This window comes from Musa acuminata, chromosome BXJ2-4, assembly GCF_036884655.1.
Source record: "Musa acuminata AAA Group cultivar baxijiao chromosome BXJ2-4, Cavendish_Baxijiao_AAA, whole genome shotgun sequence".
Lineage (NCBI taxonomy): Eukaryota > Viridiplantae > Streptophyta > Magnoliopsida > Zingiberales > Musaceae > Musa > Musa acuminata.
Window position 1 is genome coordinate 43,568,641 of NC_088341.1, and position 14,217 is coordinate 43,582,857.

A 14,217-nucleotide genomic window follows, 5' to 3' on the forward strand; every position below is an offset into this window, starting at 1 on the left:
TCTTTCCATTTCAAAAAATTCTCTCCCTTTCTGATGTATAAAACCCGATAAAACCTTCCCATCTCGAATACAGTGTCTTTTAATTACACCTCGTATGCTTCGTTGCCGTCTCCATCCAAGAATACATTATTTACAATTGATTGATACATAATGCCATCTTAAGACTTTTCTTGGGTCCTTCGTTATGACGTGACATGAATCGTTTTTTTTCTTTGTTTAAGTCGTTTTTTATTGTGATGTAAATTATTATGTCACATCTAAATTGATTAGTATATTAATGTACTAAATGACAAGTCTCATGTTCAAATAATAAATTATTTAATATGATATCATATTAATTGTCCTTATGAGCTCACTATCTTAACCTCTAGTGTTTGTTACCTTTGTTGTGACATAGAGAGCATCGAAACACGAAGCAACGCTCGAAAGTACAATTTGGTTGATTCACCCAAAGCCATGTTTATCTATGAGCCAAGAAAAAGACGTCCAAAATTCATTTTTCTCAGAAATAAATACAATAAAATGTCGCCTCACCTGAAAATATAGAGAATGGTGAGAGACGACTCATGCAGCGAGTCCATGTCAACGACGTGTATCTGAGAAGAGTCAGTGACGCAAGATGTAGGACGGCCATGTGCTCGACTGCTGTTTTGACTAACGCCCTGCCGTGGCTTCTCGGTTGTCGCATGTGATGAGAAGGTTTGGAATGTCATGTCACCGTCCGTTCATAAAGATTAATTTTTCGAAATCTCATATGAATTAATAGGATTAAAAAAATTTAAAAAAAATATTTCACTCAGAATTTTTCTATTATGAGCATAAAATAAATGATAGTAAATAAATGATTGAATGACAAAAAACATAATATTATGAGCATAAAATAAATGATAGTAAATAAAAAAATTTAAATGTCAATATAACTTAATCTAATGGTGTTTATGTGTTGAGATATGAGATGAAATAATAAGATGGATAAGGATGTCAAAAATTCTGATTGATAATTAGGATTTAAGTTTTCTATAAATATATTATATATCTCAGTTTTTGAGATATAATTTATATAAATAAAAAAAAAATACTGAACTACTAACTTTCTCTTGTATATATTTTTCTTTTGGTTTAGATGTTATTTTCCTCCATTTAAAGTGTGTGTCCGAGAGGCAAGCAAGAAGCAACATCGACCACACCCAGAGGCTGCCTGCCACCATGATGTCATCGCCACCGGAGCTCAATGTCCTCGAGATATGTCGAGTGTCTCCACCGCCCGGAGCAGTGGCGGAGTCCACTTTGCCGCTCACCTTCTTTGACATAGGGTGGTTGTACGCTGGATCGGTGGAACGAGTCTTCTTCTATGCCTTCCCCGTCTCCACCTCGCAATTCATAGACTCCGTCGTCCCCAGCCTCAAGTCCTCCCTCTCACTCGCTCTCCAGCACTTCTACCCTCTCGCCGGCAAGATCCGCCGCTCGCCCGGCAGCGTCGACAAGTACGAAATACACTACGCCGACGGCGACTCGGTCACGTTCACTCTAGCGGAGCACGATGATGACTTCGACGACATCTCCGGTAGCCATCCACGTGAACTGATCAGGCTACTTCCCTTGGTTCCGCAGCTGCCGCAGCCCGACGACGATAACCACGGTATGCGACTGCTGGCGTTGCAGGTGACCGTGTTCCCGGGCCGAGGCATCGCCGTCGGTGTAACAGTACACCACGCCGCCTGCGACGGCTCGAGCTCCGTGCGCTTCCTGTCGTCCTGGGCCTCTGCATGTGCCCGACCCGGACGGCTAGGGCCGGCGCCGCCCGTCCTCGACCGGAGCTTGATTTCAGATCCGAAGGGCCTGTATCCCATCTTCTTCAAGAGCCTGGCCACCGACCGCCCGGTTACGGAGCCGCTGATGAACCAGGCGGTCCCACCAGGCGCCGTCATCAGCTCCTTCACTCTTAAGGGGGATCACATCGGGAGGTTGAAGGAGCTCGCTTCCTCCACGGCCAAAGCCAAAGCCGAGGAGGGCGGCGCTTCCCTCCGCTGCTCCACCACCGTGGTGACCTATGCTTACGCGTGGGTTTGCCTGGTCAAAACACGGGCATTCGCCGACGGCAGGATCGCCCACTTCGCATTTGCCGCTGACTGCAAGGCAAGGCTGCGACCGCCGGTGCCCGCAACGTACTTCGGGAACTGCCTCGTGGCCTGCTTCGTCGAGATGAAGGCAGGCGAGCTTACGGGAGAAGACGGGGTTGCAGCGGCAGCCATAGCCATCAGCAAAGTCGTACAAGGATTCATAGATGGACCATTGGAAGGAGCGGAGGAGTTGCCGGAGAAGTACAAATCAGTCGCATCTGAGCAAGCACTTAGTGTTGCGGGGTCACCCAAGCTCAGAGTCTACGAGGTGGACTTCGGTTGGGGAAAGCCGAAGAAGGTGGAGGTCATCTCCATCGTGAGGACAGGAGCTATGTCAGTGGCGGAGAGCAGAGAAGAAGAGGGAGGGGTGGAGATTGGTTTCGTGCTACCAGAGCTCGAAATGGATAAGCTGAAGGCTCATTTCTCTAGTGGCCTCAAACTGTTGGAATGAGCAACCCATTTCTATCTGAGAATAATGGATCAAGTGTTGTAGAATCCTCACACCAAGTACTACTTGTGATCTTTGTTTAAGCTTAGTGCAAATTGGATGATCTAATACATAGCTGCTATTGCTCGTCTTAAATACAATCTGTAATTTTAATGTGATCAGTGTGGTGTGGACATGGATGTGTAGTGAGAGAAAATATCCATAGGTTCATGCATGTAGAGTGGAAGCCCATGCAAACATATACCTCACACGAGGCAACACAAAGATGACATGAACCAAAATCAACATGAAGATCTATCTTCCACTCGTCTTCTCTATGCTTCAACGTATTTTCAGTACTCTGTGATTCAAAATTCGTAGTTGGGAACGGCCCATCTTAATCTTTCTAAAATAAAGATGTTTTCCATCTTACCTCATAACACCACCTTCATCCTTTCTCGAACAATTATCGTGTATTCCGTATTGGCTACTAAGTAGATATTGTGTTCATTCGGATAATTGATCACCCAATTCAGTCATTTAAGATGATACCATAGCAACCCATGAATTAGAATATTTTATTTACTCCTCTTTCGTGGTTTTTAGATATAAGTATTTGTTTGTGTAATACTCATTTCTTATTTGAACTTGCATCATATACTTTAGTTTCATTCGCACGAAAATGCTTGTGAAGACAAAGTTTCACCCTAAAGCACGATCCTCTGCTCATCCATATCGATGACTCGTTAGTAGAGAGGGGAGGATACGATACGGATATATCAGAAAGTTTGATTTGATGTTAGATGTCAATTGAGTCTGCGTGTCCATCACTTTTGCGGAGCAACTTTTCTCCTTATTTTTGTTGGTAGAGATCACTTGCTTTTTTATAGGTTGGCAGACTAACTAATAGAGTTTCAAACCGACCTAACTAAAATTAAGCATAGAAAGGTTCTCTGATGGGTCGACTCCGATAAATTTTCTTTTTTTTTCATTTAAATCTCTACGTATTATATGGCATGGATTTTGATAAGGAAAATATAATACATGGGTAGTTGTCAACATATCATCATTATTCGATCGTTACTTAACCGACATGTCATCTCCATCGAGAGATATTTAGACTTCATTTACCATATGTCATGTAAGGTCAGAACTTACGAGATAAACAACATGACACCAATAAAGAGATCGATTTAGCTCTATGCGTTCGGCCATATAATATCAACAAATAAATTGAATCGATAAATCATTACTTTATATCCCTCGATGACCCTCTTTATAATCGAACAATACATATAAGGTTTCCAATGTTAGCTACAACCTCAATCCAACAATCGTGCTATTTATATCGTCAAGAGATGTTTTGACTGATCCTCACATCTTATAGATTCAATACTTAATTAAATTTTAAATTAAAAATAATTTAAATATTATCGGATAAGCTTAGTATGCATTTCTCGCAACACGTCGACCCAAAGCCCAAATCATTCAGTCCGCCGATACCACAACTTAGGACAACTCAAAAATAGACTCAAAGGCGATGTCCTGTCCCTGTCTCGTGGATTGGATCCGGCACCGAGCTACGGTAATGCAAAATCAAAGGTGATGTTCCTCGAGCACACGTACCTCAGCGTGGTCCATTGGATCGCCCAACAACGACAAGAATAATGTGTCTGATCCACGCGTCAGGAAGGCCGTGGAACTCAGCAGCTCCCACTGCTGCTACCCACTCAATTGCATAGGTAAGATAGCTAAATCGAGTGGCTCTAAAACATGTGAGCATATCTCCCATGGTGGTCATCTGTTCATCATTTTTGCGGGCAATAGTTTAATGCTCGGAATCATTTCGGGCCGATAGCCTCCACTAATGAATGTCCGGCTGGCCCACACCTTTTTCTTCCGATTTATGGCATGTCCTTCCACCCTCATTATACTACCCATTACAATTAATTTTGAACTCGATGTTTGATCTCCCACATTGGATGGACAATCGAAATCTTATATCATCACCAATCCTATGAAGCTAAGATTCGTTTATACAGTGTAAACTGATCCAAACCAAATCCCGAAGGTTATAGATTTGATTTCGGAATCATTATTGTCGGTTTCTGATTTGAATTATTGATTTTAATTAAAAAAATAAAATGCTCTATCGAGATTTGAACCCAAACTTAAATCTAAAGTTCTAACAACTATATTATAGATTCAACTTATGTTTTATTTTTTATTTTATATTTAATCGATTTAGAATCAAAATTATTGATTTTTTATTTTTTATTTTAAATCAGGAATCGAAATCGAACCGATCAAAGCTGATTCTGATTTAATTTGAAACCAATAAATCGTCATCGTGGTTTCAGAACCAAACCAAATTCAAAAAGTTTTGATTTTAATTTCGGAATCTTCATTTTTTGTTTCGAAACTAAAATCATCGATTTAATTTCAATTTAAAAAATTAAATTGCTCTATCAAGGTTTGAACCATGGTATGTAATTTCGAATGGTACCGCTCGGTACGGGCGATAGTCCGATGAAATACCGGGACGCGGACCGTTCATTACCAGATGGACCGTGCTACAGTGTTACGGTAATACAGCATTAACAGTGATACAGTGGTACACTGTAACAATACTACAGTGCTACATCAACAGAAATAAGTTCGGTAAATCCTTATGTATCATTCGGTACGTCCTGGTGTATCGCTCGGTACGTCGGTACCATATAATACAGAGCCTATCTCGAAACACCAGTACAGTACGATACTACATATCTTGATTTGAACCCAAACTTTAAATGTAAAGTTGAGTCAAAAGTAACTATGACAATGGACAAATTCTTCTATTTTAGTTTGTGACGAACTAAAATAGCAGTGCATGATTGCAGTAGGACAGATGGAAAAAATCTGCAGCACTGAGAAATAAAGAAATCCTCCACACGTTGTAGCATGTTAAGCAAAAGAAAATACAATTTGGATGTTCTAATAGAAAAGCATGACGATGGAAGAGCACGATGGCATATAAAAAGGAAAATTTGTCGATTATGATGATGCCTGACACTAATAAATAAGAGGCGAGAGGGGCCACTCCATGGAGACAGCAACGCACTAACCACATCACCATATGTATTACTCATTCTAAATTGCGTGATGTCTGACAAAAGGTACGACCCATTCTATGCTAATAAGCTGTTTATAAGATCAAAAGGTTTCCACACTGAAAACAAATGACCAGTCGAGTTGTCGTCATCCAGTCTAATAGATCTACTGGTCCGATGGGGTGAGTAAAGTTCAGTTCTTAACTCAAAATAGTTTTACCTGTCCAATCTTATGCACCACCACAATCCAACTTCTCTCAGGACAAGACTCGTGAGACTATGATCTCATAGTGTTGTTCCCTTCACTCTCATAGGTTCGCTGGCATGCCCTGTCCTCCTCCCTGCAACCACCACAAGTCTCCATCTTCTTCGACTGCCGTCTAATAAACATTAATGACAGACCTTAAAATGTCCACCGACGATCCATCGGCAGAACCTTATCAAATTATTTGAGAGACATCAAAATTAGAATCAAAATCGATAAATTTTATGATTTCAAATCGAATCCGAACCAAAGGGATCTTTAGATTCGATTCGATTTGATTTGATTTCGAATTGATTGAAATAAAAAAAATAAAAAAATGATGAATCCAATACAAAACCACAACCAGAACGAGAACTGGAATCATCTAAAATCGATATAGTTTCGATTTCATTTTTTTCACCGAACTGAAATCTTGATTAGGTCTACTTTTCAACACCTAAAATAGCAAAGAAAAAAAGACATAGCACCATGGGTAGAACATGTAAGAAAACCCAATCAACACCCATCACACTATCTCCTAAAATTCCCTACAGTGTCTTCACATAATTGGCACAGGCATTGATGAGGACAGCAAACATAAAACGTGATGAACTGCAAGACACTGCTGCACGCCTTGAGGAATCAAGGATTGAGAACTACAAGACACTGCTGTACGCCTCGAGGAATCAAGGATTGACAACACAAAGAGAGACAGCATGGTTCGGAGAGCAATTACCTGGAAGTAGAATATCAAGTATAACATAGACATACTTGGAAGACCACAGGGGAAGGACTGCTTATCAAGTATAACACTGATACTTGCCTGTGTAAAGTTCATTCACCGTGAGCCATACAAATCATATGAGAACGAACCTCGGTGAAAGTTTCCCGCAACAAGAGACTCTTTTGGTCCTTTGATAGTAACAAAGTAGACTAAAAGGTTCTGTACTACATTTCAACTGGGATCCAAGGCTTGGAAATTTCTAAGGGAAACCTTCCTGGTGTCTCCTAAATGGGAGTTCGTTGGATTCTAAGGAAGATTCAAACACATTGATATTTGTTTTCATTTCAAGAAGAATGTTATTTATCTTTAATAAAAAAAAGCTTTTATTTGTAAATTAAAAAATATTTGTTTATCTCTTGCACAAACTTCACGCTATTCTCATGTCTCTCTTATGATGATGCGATCGCAGTTGGTTATTCCCTTCAATAAATGAAGCACGACCCACCTATCCCCTTCCAAGATGGAAGCCAGTTACCTACCACCTACGCCCACATATTATATCAGATATACTATTGCAGCCTGCGCCAGGTAGAGTTGAGCATGGCACCATCCCACCATAAGCTTAAGGTGTTGGAGCAGTGGCGGGTTTCATCTCATCCGAGCTCGGCCACCCTGCCGTGCTCCCTTCCCTCGACCTTCTTCGACCTCGTCTTCTATTGCTTCCACCCGGTGCAACGCCTCCTCTTCTACGAGTCGACCAACCTCGAGACCGAGCTCCCTAAACTGAAGCACTCCTTAGCTCTCGCCCTCAGTTACTACTACCCTCTCGCCGGGAGCCTTACACGAGACTCCGAGGTGCAAAATCCCGAGCTCCTTTGCTCTCAATCTGACTTCGTTCCCCTCACGGTAGCCGCCAGTCGAGACGACTTCTACGAGCTCTCAGGAGACCATGCGCGGGACATGGCGAGGTTCCATCCTCTGGTGCCACCGCTGACCGCCTCCAGCGGAAGGCAGCCCGTGTTTGCAGTCCAAGTCACCATGTTCGCTGACGCCGGCGTCGCCATCGGGACCACCGTTCACCACGCCGTCGCCGATGGCTCTAGCTACACCAACTTGATGAAACTGTGGTCGTCGATACATCGGCTTGGGGAGCTTCCGGCAATTTCGACAGGGCTGCTCCCGTTTCTCGACCGTAGCGTCGTCCACGACCCAGCAGGGCTGCAAAGCATCTTCGTAAAGGATCTGCAATCGCTCAGAGGAGATCCAAGTCTCAATGCCTGGGACCTCACCGGCGTCCCTGATGTGAAGCTGGCCACTTTCGCTTTCAGCCGAGACACCCTAGATAAGCTGAGACGACGGGCGACGTGCAAGAGGAAGGCGTCGGCCCAGACGTCGCCGTACGCGTTGGCCTGCGGCCTCGTGTGGGCCGGCCTGGTCCGAGCGCGAGGCGACACGAACAGGAAGAAGGAGCATTTCGGCTTCGTGACCGGCTGCCGGGCACGGACGAATCCGCCCATTCCAGCCAATTACTTTGGGAATTGCCTAGGTATCTGCCGCGTCGAGGCCGAGAGGAGCGAACTCGTCGGCGAAGACGGAGCGGCGGCCGCCGCGGACGCGATCTGGAAGGTGATCAAGAGCCTGGAGGAGGGGGCGTTCAGCGGGGCGGAGAACTGGATCAGGGACGTCCACGACTACGCGGCAAAGAAAGCCCTGACTGTCGCCGGGTCGCCGAAGCTGGGGATATACGACATCGACTTCGGGTGGGGACGGCCGCGCAAGGTAGAGCTGGTGTCGATTGAGAGGACGGGGGCACTGTCGCTGACGGAGAGCAGAGGGGAGAAGGGCGGCATCGAGGTGGGACTGGCACTGCCGAAGCACGAGATGGATGGCTTTCTCTCTTACTTCGTCAGTAGCTTGTTGAATCTTTAATCATGCAAGCGGCATGCCTGAGAAGGTCATCTACGGTGGCTTCAAGGGCCTGCGACACTGCAACTACCGTCCGTCGTTCGTATTGCAGGATTAAGGCAGCAAGCCATGTATTGTCTCAGACGAACAAGTGAATTTTTTTTTCCTTTATGGGGAAGGACAAGGTAAGAGTCCATATTAACATCAATGCGGCTCCCGCGACGGTAAGTCCGTAGCTTTCAAAAAATAGCATCTTCTTTTCTATAGGGTAAAGGATTTCTTCTGATGGATCTTGAAAGTGACTATATTCAGTAGTTATTTAATTGGTCACGGATTTGGACTTACTGTCGAATTATAAATTGATCATGATTGAGTCCTAAAAAAACTTTTTAGAATTATTATGCGTGGTCCAACTACTGCAACTGCAACGATACGAATCTAAATTACTCTTATAATTTATTGACCATAATATACGTTTACTTCTTAATTATTTCAATTTCATTAAATTATCATTTTTTTGTGCTTAAGCATGTATTCTTGATCGTTTTTGCACGGCCCAACTACTTTCTAAGTATTTGGCTCAAATTCCAACCATTTCTATTGAGAAAATGCTAACCAGATTAATTGATCATTCCAAAAATATCGGATTATGTAATTACTGATAGGCCGGCCTGATATAATAGGACACGCAATTATGGTTCTCTGTGTCTAAGTCAGTGAAAGACTTCACCGGGAATTCAATCAACTTAAAAAGCAAGATCCTCTTTAAGCTGCGACCTTAATTGAGCTTAACTGACCAGCTTAATAAGAGCAAGTCTACAAAGACGTGACTGCTCGAGTCGTAATAGACCCGACACCAGTTAGATTGTACCTAATCAAGGACAACACAAAGTATCGAGTGTGTTGGTGCAAGTTAGACAAGCAGCATGGCTGTGTGCCTCCATTTTGTTAAAGTAGTACCACATGAATCAATTATAAGTAGGACACAACCCATACAAGAATTTCAATAAACTATGCATGAAATGTAACTAAAACCTAACCATAGTATGAAACGGTCCCCTAAAAAAATCTACTGGTTGCACTAACTAAATAAAAGAAAATCTAATCTTGCACCGACGATTTTTCTTATAATGACTGAAAAAGAAGAACAAAATTATGTATACTCAACAGTTTTAGAAGTATCGTTTCTACGCCATTCATAGTGATTTAACTATAAATTGATTGTTTGCAGTTTCAATTGATAACAAGATAAGTAGAAGGAACTTAAAGAATCATCTACCAGAGAATGTTTTCTACAGAAATTGCATCATATCGTAACAGGCTAATAAGCAACTATTTGGAATAATTAATAACGAAAGATAGTAGAAAGCATCGAGCAGGAAATAATCAAAACATATAACCATTAGGCAGTGGAAATCACCGTACCTGAATGGGAGTCAGGAACGGAGTCTAGGTAACTCGAAGTTACCAATTGCATCAGAACTTGCATATCTGAAGATTAGGTATACTGCTTTTGTCTTGAACGATGGTCCAAGTTACACCTGCGCACTTACGGGTTTATTACTAGATTCCAGGCATTCTTGGTGGATAGGTAAGAGTTTTTTTTTTCTTTTAATTTGCTTTATATGAGACTTATCGAAAAGAGTGATTCTTTACCTCAAAAATTACCGAAGTTGAACACTCTAGCATTCAAAACAATCTTCATAATGATTCAACTCAGAGTCCTTTTACCTCTTCAAGATAAAAGAGGATACAAACATTAGTCCCAACCTGGCAGTGGTAGATAAGAGTTGAAATTGAAATAACAATTCTGTCTCCGTAATCACCCTAGCATTCAAAACAATCAGTTCGATGTAATGTCAGATTTTGGCCATCGACATCATTGACGAGAAGGTTGAAAAGTAATTAGTAGTCGGCAACTATTGTTCCATACTAATCCTTCAGGTTAGAAAAAGTAAAATTAAGGCAGTTTTGCGGCAGTATGAGACAGTTAAAACAGGATAAAACAGTGGAACCATGGTCACAGCACACACCACTAGGGCAATTTACAAGTCTGCAAGTTTTACATTTGCGGGTTTCTCTGTCCTCTCTCGTTCGTACAGAGGATCTCTTCTGCCACAATCTACCATATGTTTTTCAGATAAAAAGTTCTATTTGCTTTGAAAATAAGTAGTTTTTCCTAAAGACTGAACTACATTTTCAGTCAATGAAACGATAGTTCAAATTTACAATAACAAAATATATAATAAAATCATAAATCCTAACTATTTAAGATTGACTATACGAATCTTTTGACTCTATTAAGATTTATAGAAAGTCATATGTTTAATTAAGTTCAGAATACTTAAAATTTTATTTATAATTTTTATTAAAATCTTTTTTTTTTGTCTCTCATCATACCACTAATATTAATTAATTTATCTCTTTTGACTACTACATTCGAACGTCTTTTCATCACATGTTCATACCATCTTAAACAATTTTTTTTTATCTTATCCTCTATCGAAACGATATCTAGTTATTCACAAATAAAAATATTTATTTTCTATCTTTCATAGTAACTTCACATATTCATTTCAACATTTTCATCTCGACAACACAAACTTTTTGTATATGTTTTTTCTTAATTATCTAACACTCAAATCCGTAAAACATTATTGATCTCATAACTATCTTATAAAATTTTCATCTAATCTCGAAGGTATTCGATGATTATATATGACTCTTGATACCTCTTGTCATTTTAATCATACTATTTTTACTTTATGAAAAATATCCTCATCGATCTTTTCATCTTATTGAATAATTTATCCGAGATACTTAAAATATTTACTTAGAGAGACTTATTTTTCATCCAAGTTAATTATATTCTCTTATCTATTTCTAGAACCACTAAAATTATATTTTATATATTCAGTATTAGTCCTACTTAATCTAAAACTTTTAGTTTCCAAGACTTGTCTCTATAACTTAAGTTTATAATTAATTCCACTTAGGCTCTCATCAACTAAGACAATATCATTAGCAAATAACATACACCAGAAAGATATATCATGTAAGTGATAGTCCAAATCCATAATTTCCCCTAAATAACCAACAAATAATTAAATACTAGAGTCATATATAGAATCAGATATTTTGTCCTTCAAATACATCCCAAAGTAAAACATAGAGTTAAGAGAAACATGAATCACCAAACATAAATTTTCTATTATAAGTTTGTTAAGCTTCTTAAAAAACTTCATATACAAGAAACCTCGGGCTAAATAATTATGACAAGCATGTTACTCTTTTGCTAGCTGACATAGTTAGCTGCCATTGAGGTGAAAACAAGAGTAGGTAATCCATGATATTGACTCCTTTGACTTCATCTCTAAGGCTCTTCCCAAAGGCCCCATTTTCATTCTTTATAATTTAGTGGATCTCGTATGTAAAAGGTTACGTAACATGATGGTTTGTCAGAAGATTGTTCAAACTCAAGTATGCCGTGAGCTATAACAGCATCATCTAAAAGATTGGAAGAAATATTGACTGTGACAATAACATTTGGTATAGCATAAGTTTGCTTAGTCATACTACTATCAACCTTGATTCCAGTGCAAATTCATATTTGAACCGCCACAAAATTAGAAAAGAAGGTAACTCCTCTAGAATTTGCAAATCAAAGCATTAAATTCATCTGAGCTCAATTCTCATCATTTTCTTGAATATAAACTTATCACTTATGCACTAAAAGCTATTCACAGAGAAATCAAGCAAGATAGGTTGTCCGTTTCTTTGATAAGAACGATTCACCACATCATTTCCCCAACACTAACAAAGTAATTTCCTGAAATTTCTCTAGTATATTTATTGAGGATTTTAAGGACTAAACACAAAATTAAATAAACATTTTTCAATGTTCCTAGAGAATTCACGGTTAGAAATCATACTTGACTCTTAACAACTGCGTTTGCACCGGCAACATCCCACAAGTTTTCGTATATCAAATAACATGGCATGCTAGTAAGATCTATCTGAGCATAGGGAGAAAAAAAATATCTAAGACTAGCAGCAAAACTCAGGCACGAGTGAATAGGAAATGCCACAGAAATTAATGACTCTTTATTCCTTTGTATCTATATCTAAGTGCACTTGCTCTTAAATGATGTGCCATTCTAGCTGGACTAGGTGATAAATCATGCACACACGACACAAACGGGGGATCGAACTTACCAATCCGTGGAGATCAACCAAGATGCTCTACTATACAGCTATCCGAACGGTAAATGCTATGTCGATAATCATCCATTTGGGAGAACAAAGTAGAACCCTTCTATAATTCCTTGACTGTCTACAGAAAATAAGCCCTATACACTATAATAAATATAACAGAAAATCCAGTATATTACCCTTTCTAACATTGCAACACAAAATGCCTCTCCCTCCTTCCGTGTAACAAATCCATCGGGAGATTACTGGACTATAATTTTTCTGAATCATAGACAAATATACATAATCAAACTGCAAGAACACATCATAGTGCTGAAAAAACGATCGAGTAGCTTTTTCGATGAAGGATACATAAGACTTTCAAGAACTAAACAAATGAAAAGGGAAAAGAAAGGAGAGGATGAACCCTACCAAGCCAAATCTCCAAAGAACAATCCAAAAGACGATCGCGTCAGATGGAGGACTCTACACGGCACAAAATCCTCCGATCGGGGAACCCTAACGCAAATCTGAAGCCATGGGAGAAAGCAAGAGGAGGAAGAATGGGAACTTTTGGGCTTTGCTCCCAAATACTTTGGCGGTGCGCGAGGCTTTCGAATCCGTAAGCTACATAACAGAGCCGGGACATGTGTTTTGCACGTGACATGGTGCTACCACGTCAACCCTTCTTTAAAATAAAAAGAAAGAAAAAAATGATTTAAACCCAAGCGAAAAGAATGAAGGAAGGCCTATCTAAAGGCTCAACCTATAATAGCTCAAAAACAATGACTAGTACGAAGTAAAATATAACATAATATCGTAGACATACGAAACTGTGTAAAAAAGTAATTCAATTTTTATAATATAATATATGATCAATATATTTGAAATCAAGATTAAATCATGCTATGCCAAACCTAGAACAAGTGGGGTAACAAACGAGTGAGTTGGATTTCCACTTGTATGATGTGGTTGATTCTGTAAGGCTGAGTCAGCATCTTAGTTGGCAAAATGCTGAGGAAGACAGTTTGTGTTAGGGATCAGCGCTGTGTATGGAAGGCGTAGGAAGAGATACAAAACTAATTGACGATAGGATGATAACAAGTTTCCAGCCCAACAAATGAAGAACCGGATTCTGTCAAGTAGCGACAATTCAGCAGTAGGATTCCTACATGGAACGTAGCTACTTGTGAACTCGAAGAACAATGCTTGACTTTACATAGCCTTCTCGAAAGAGTGTTGAATGCAAACGGGTGGGTACTCTCGGATTGTGAAATGGGCCCACCTATGTCGTCTTGTAATGGCCCATCAACTTCTTCGCCCTGCGCGGCGGTCATCTGCTTCGACCATACAAATTAAGGATCGTGATTTTGCCACGTAGGATGAGAAATAGCCTGGGGACCAAACTTTTGGTATCATCTGCTGGTCGGCCCCACGCGGCTGCCAGGGAAGACCGCGGAGTCAAAATCAGACGAGTGAGAAAATGACATCAAGACCAGTCAACGATAAAAAAA

The 14,217-nt window shown here is 40.3% G+C and overlaps 2 protein-coding genes across 2 annotated transcripts; both read left to right on the forward strand.

Annotated features, from left to right (window-relative positions):
* The first annotated feature begins 1,096 nt into the window (after positions 1 to 1,096).
* Positions 1,097 to 2,708, forward strand: LOC135609244 (phenolic glucoside malonyltransferase 1-like). The gene has a single exon (XM_065102350.1). The coding sequence runs from the start codon at positions 1,207 to 1,209 to the stop codon at positions 2,569 to 2,571; it is 1,365 nt and encodes a 454-aa protein (XP_064958422.1). The 5' UTR covers positions 1,097 to 1,206; the 3' UTR covers positions 2,572 to 2,708.
* A 4,373-nt stretch (positions 2,709 to 7,081) lies between these two features.
* On the forward strand, positions 7,082 to 8,854 carry LOC103982633 (phenolic glucoside malonyltransferase 2-like). The gene has a single exon (XM_009399617.3). It carries the CDS (start codon positions 7,097 to 7,099, stop codon positions 8,534 to 8,536), a length of 1,440 nt encoding a protein of 479 aa, XP_009397892.3. The 5' UTR covers positions 7,082 to 7,096; the 3' UTR covers positions 8,537 to 8,854.
* The last annotated feature ends 5,363 nt before the right edge of the window (positions 8,855 to 14,217 follow it).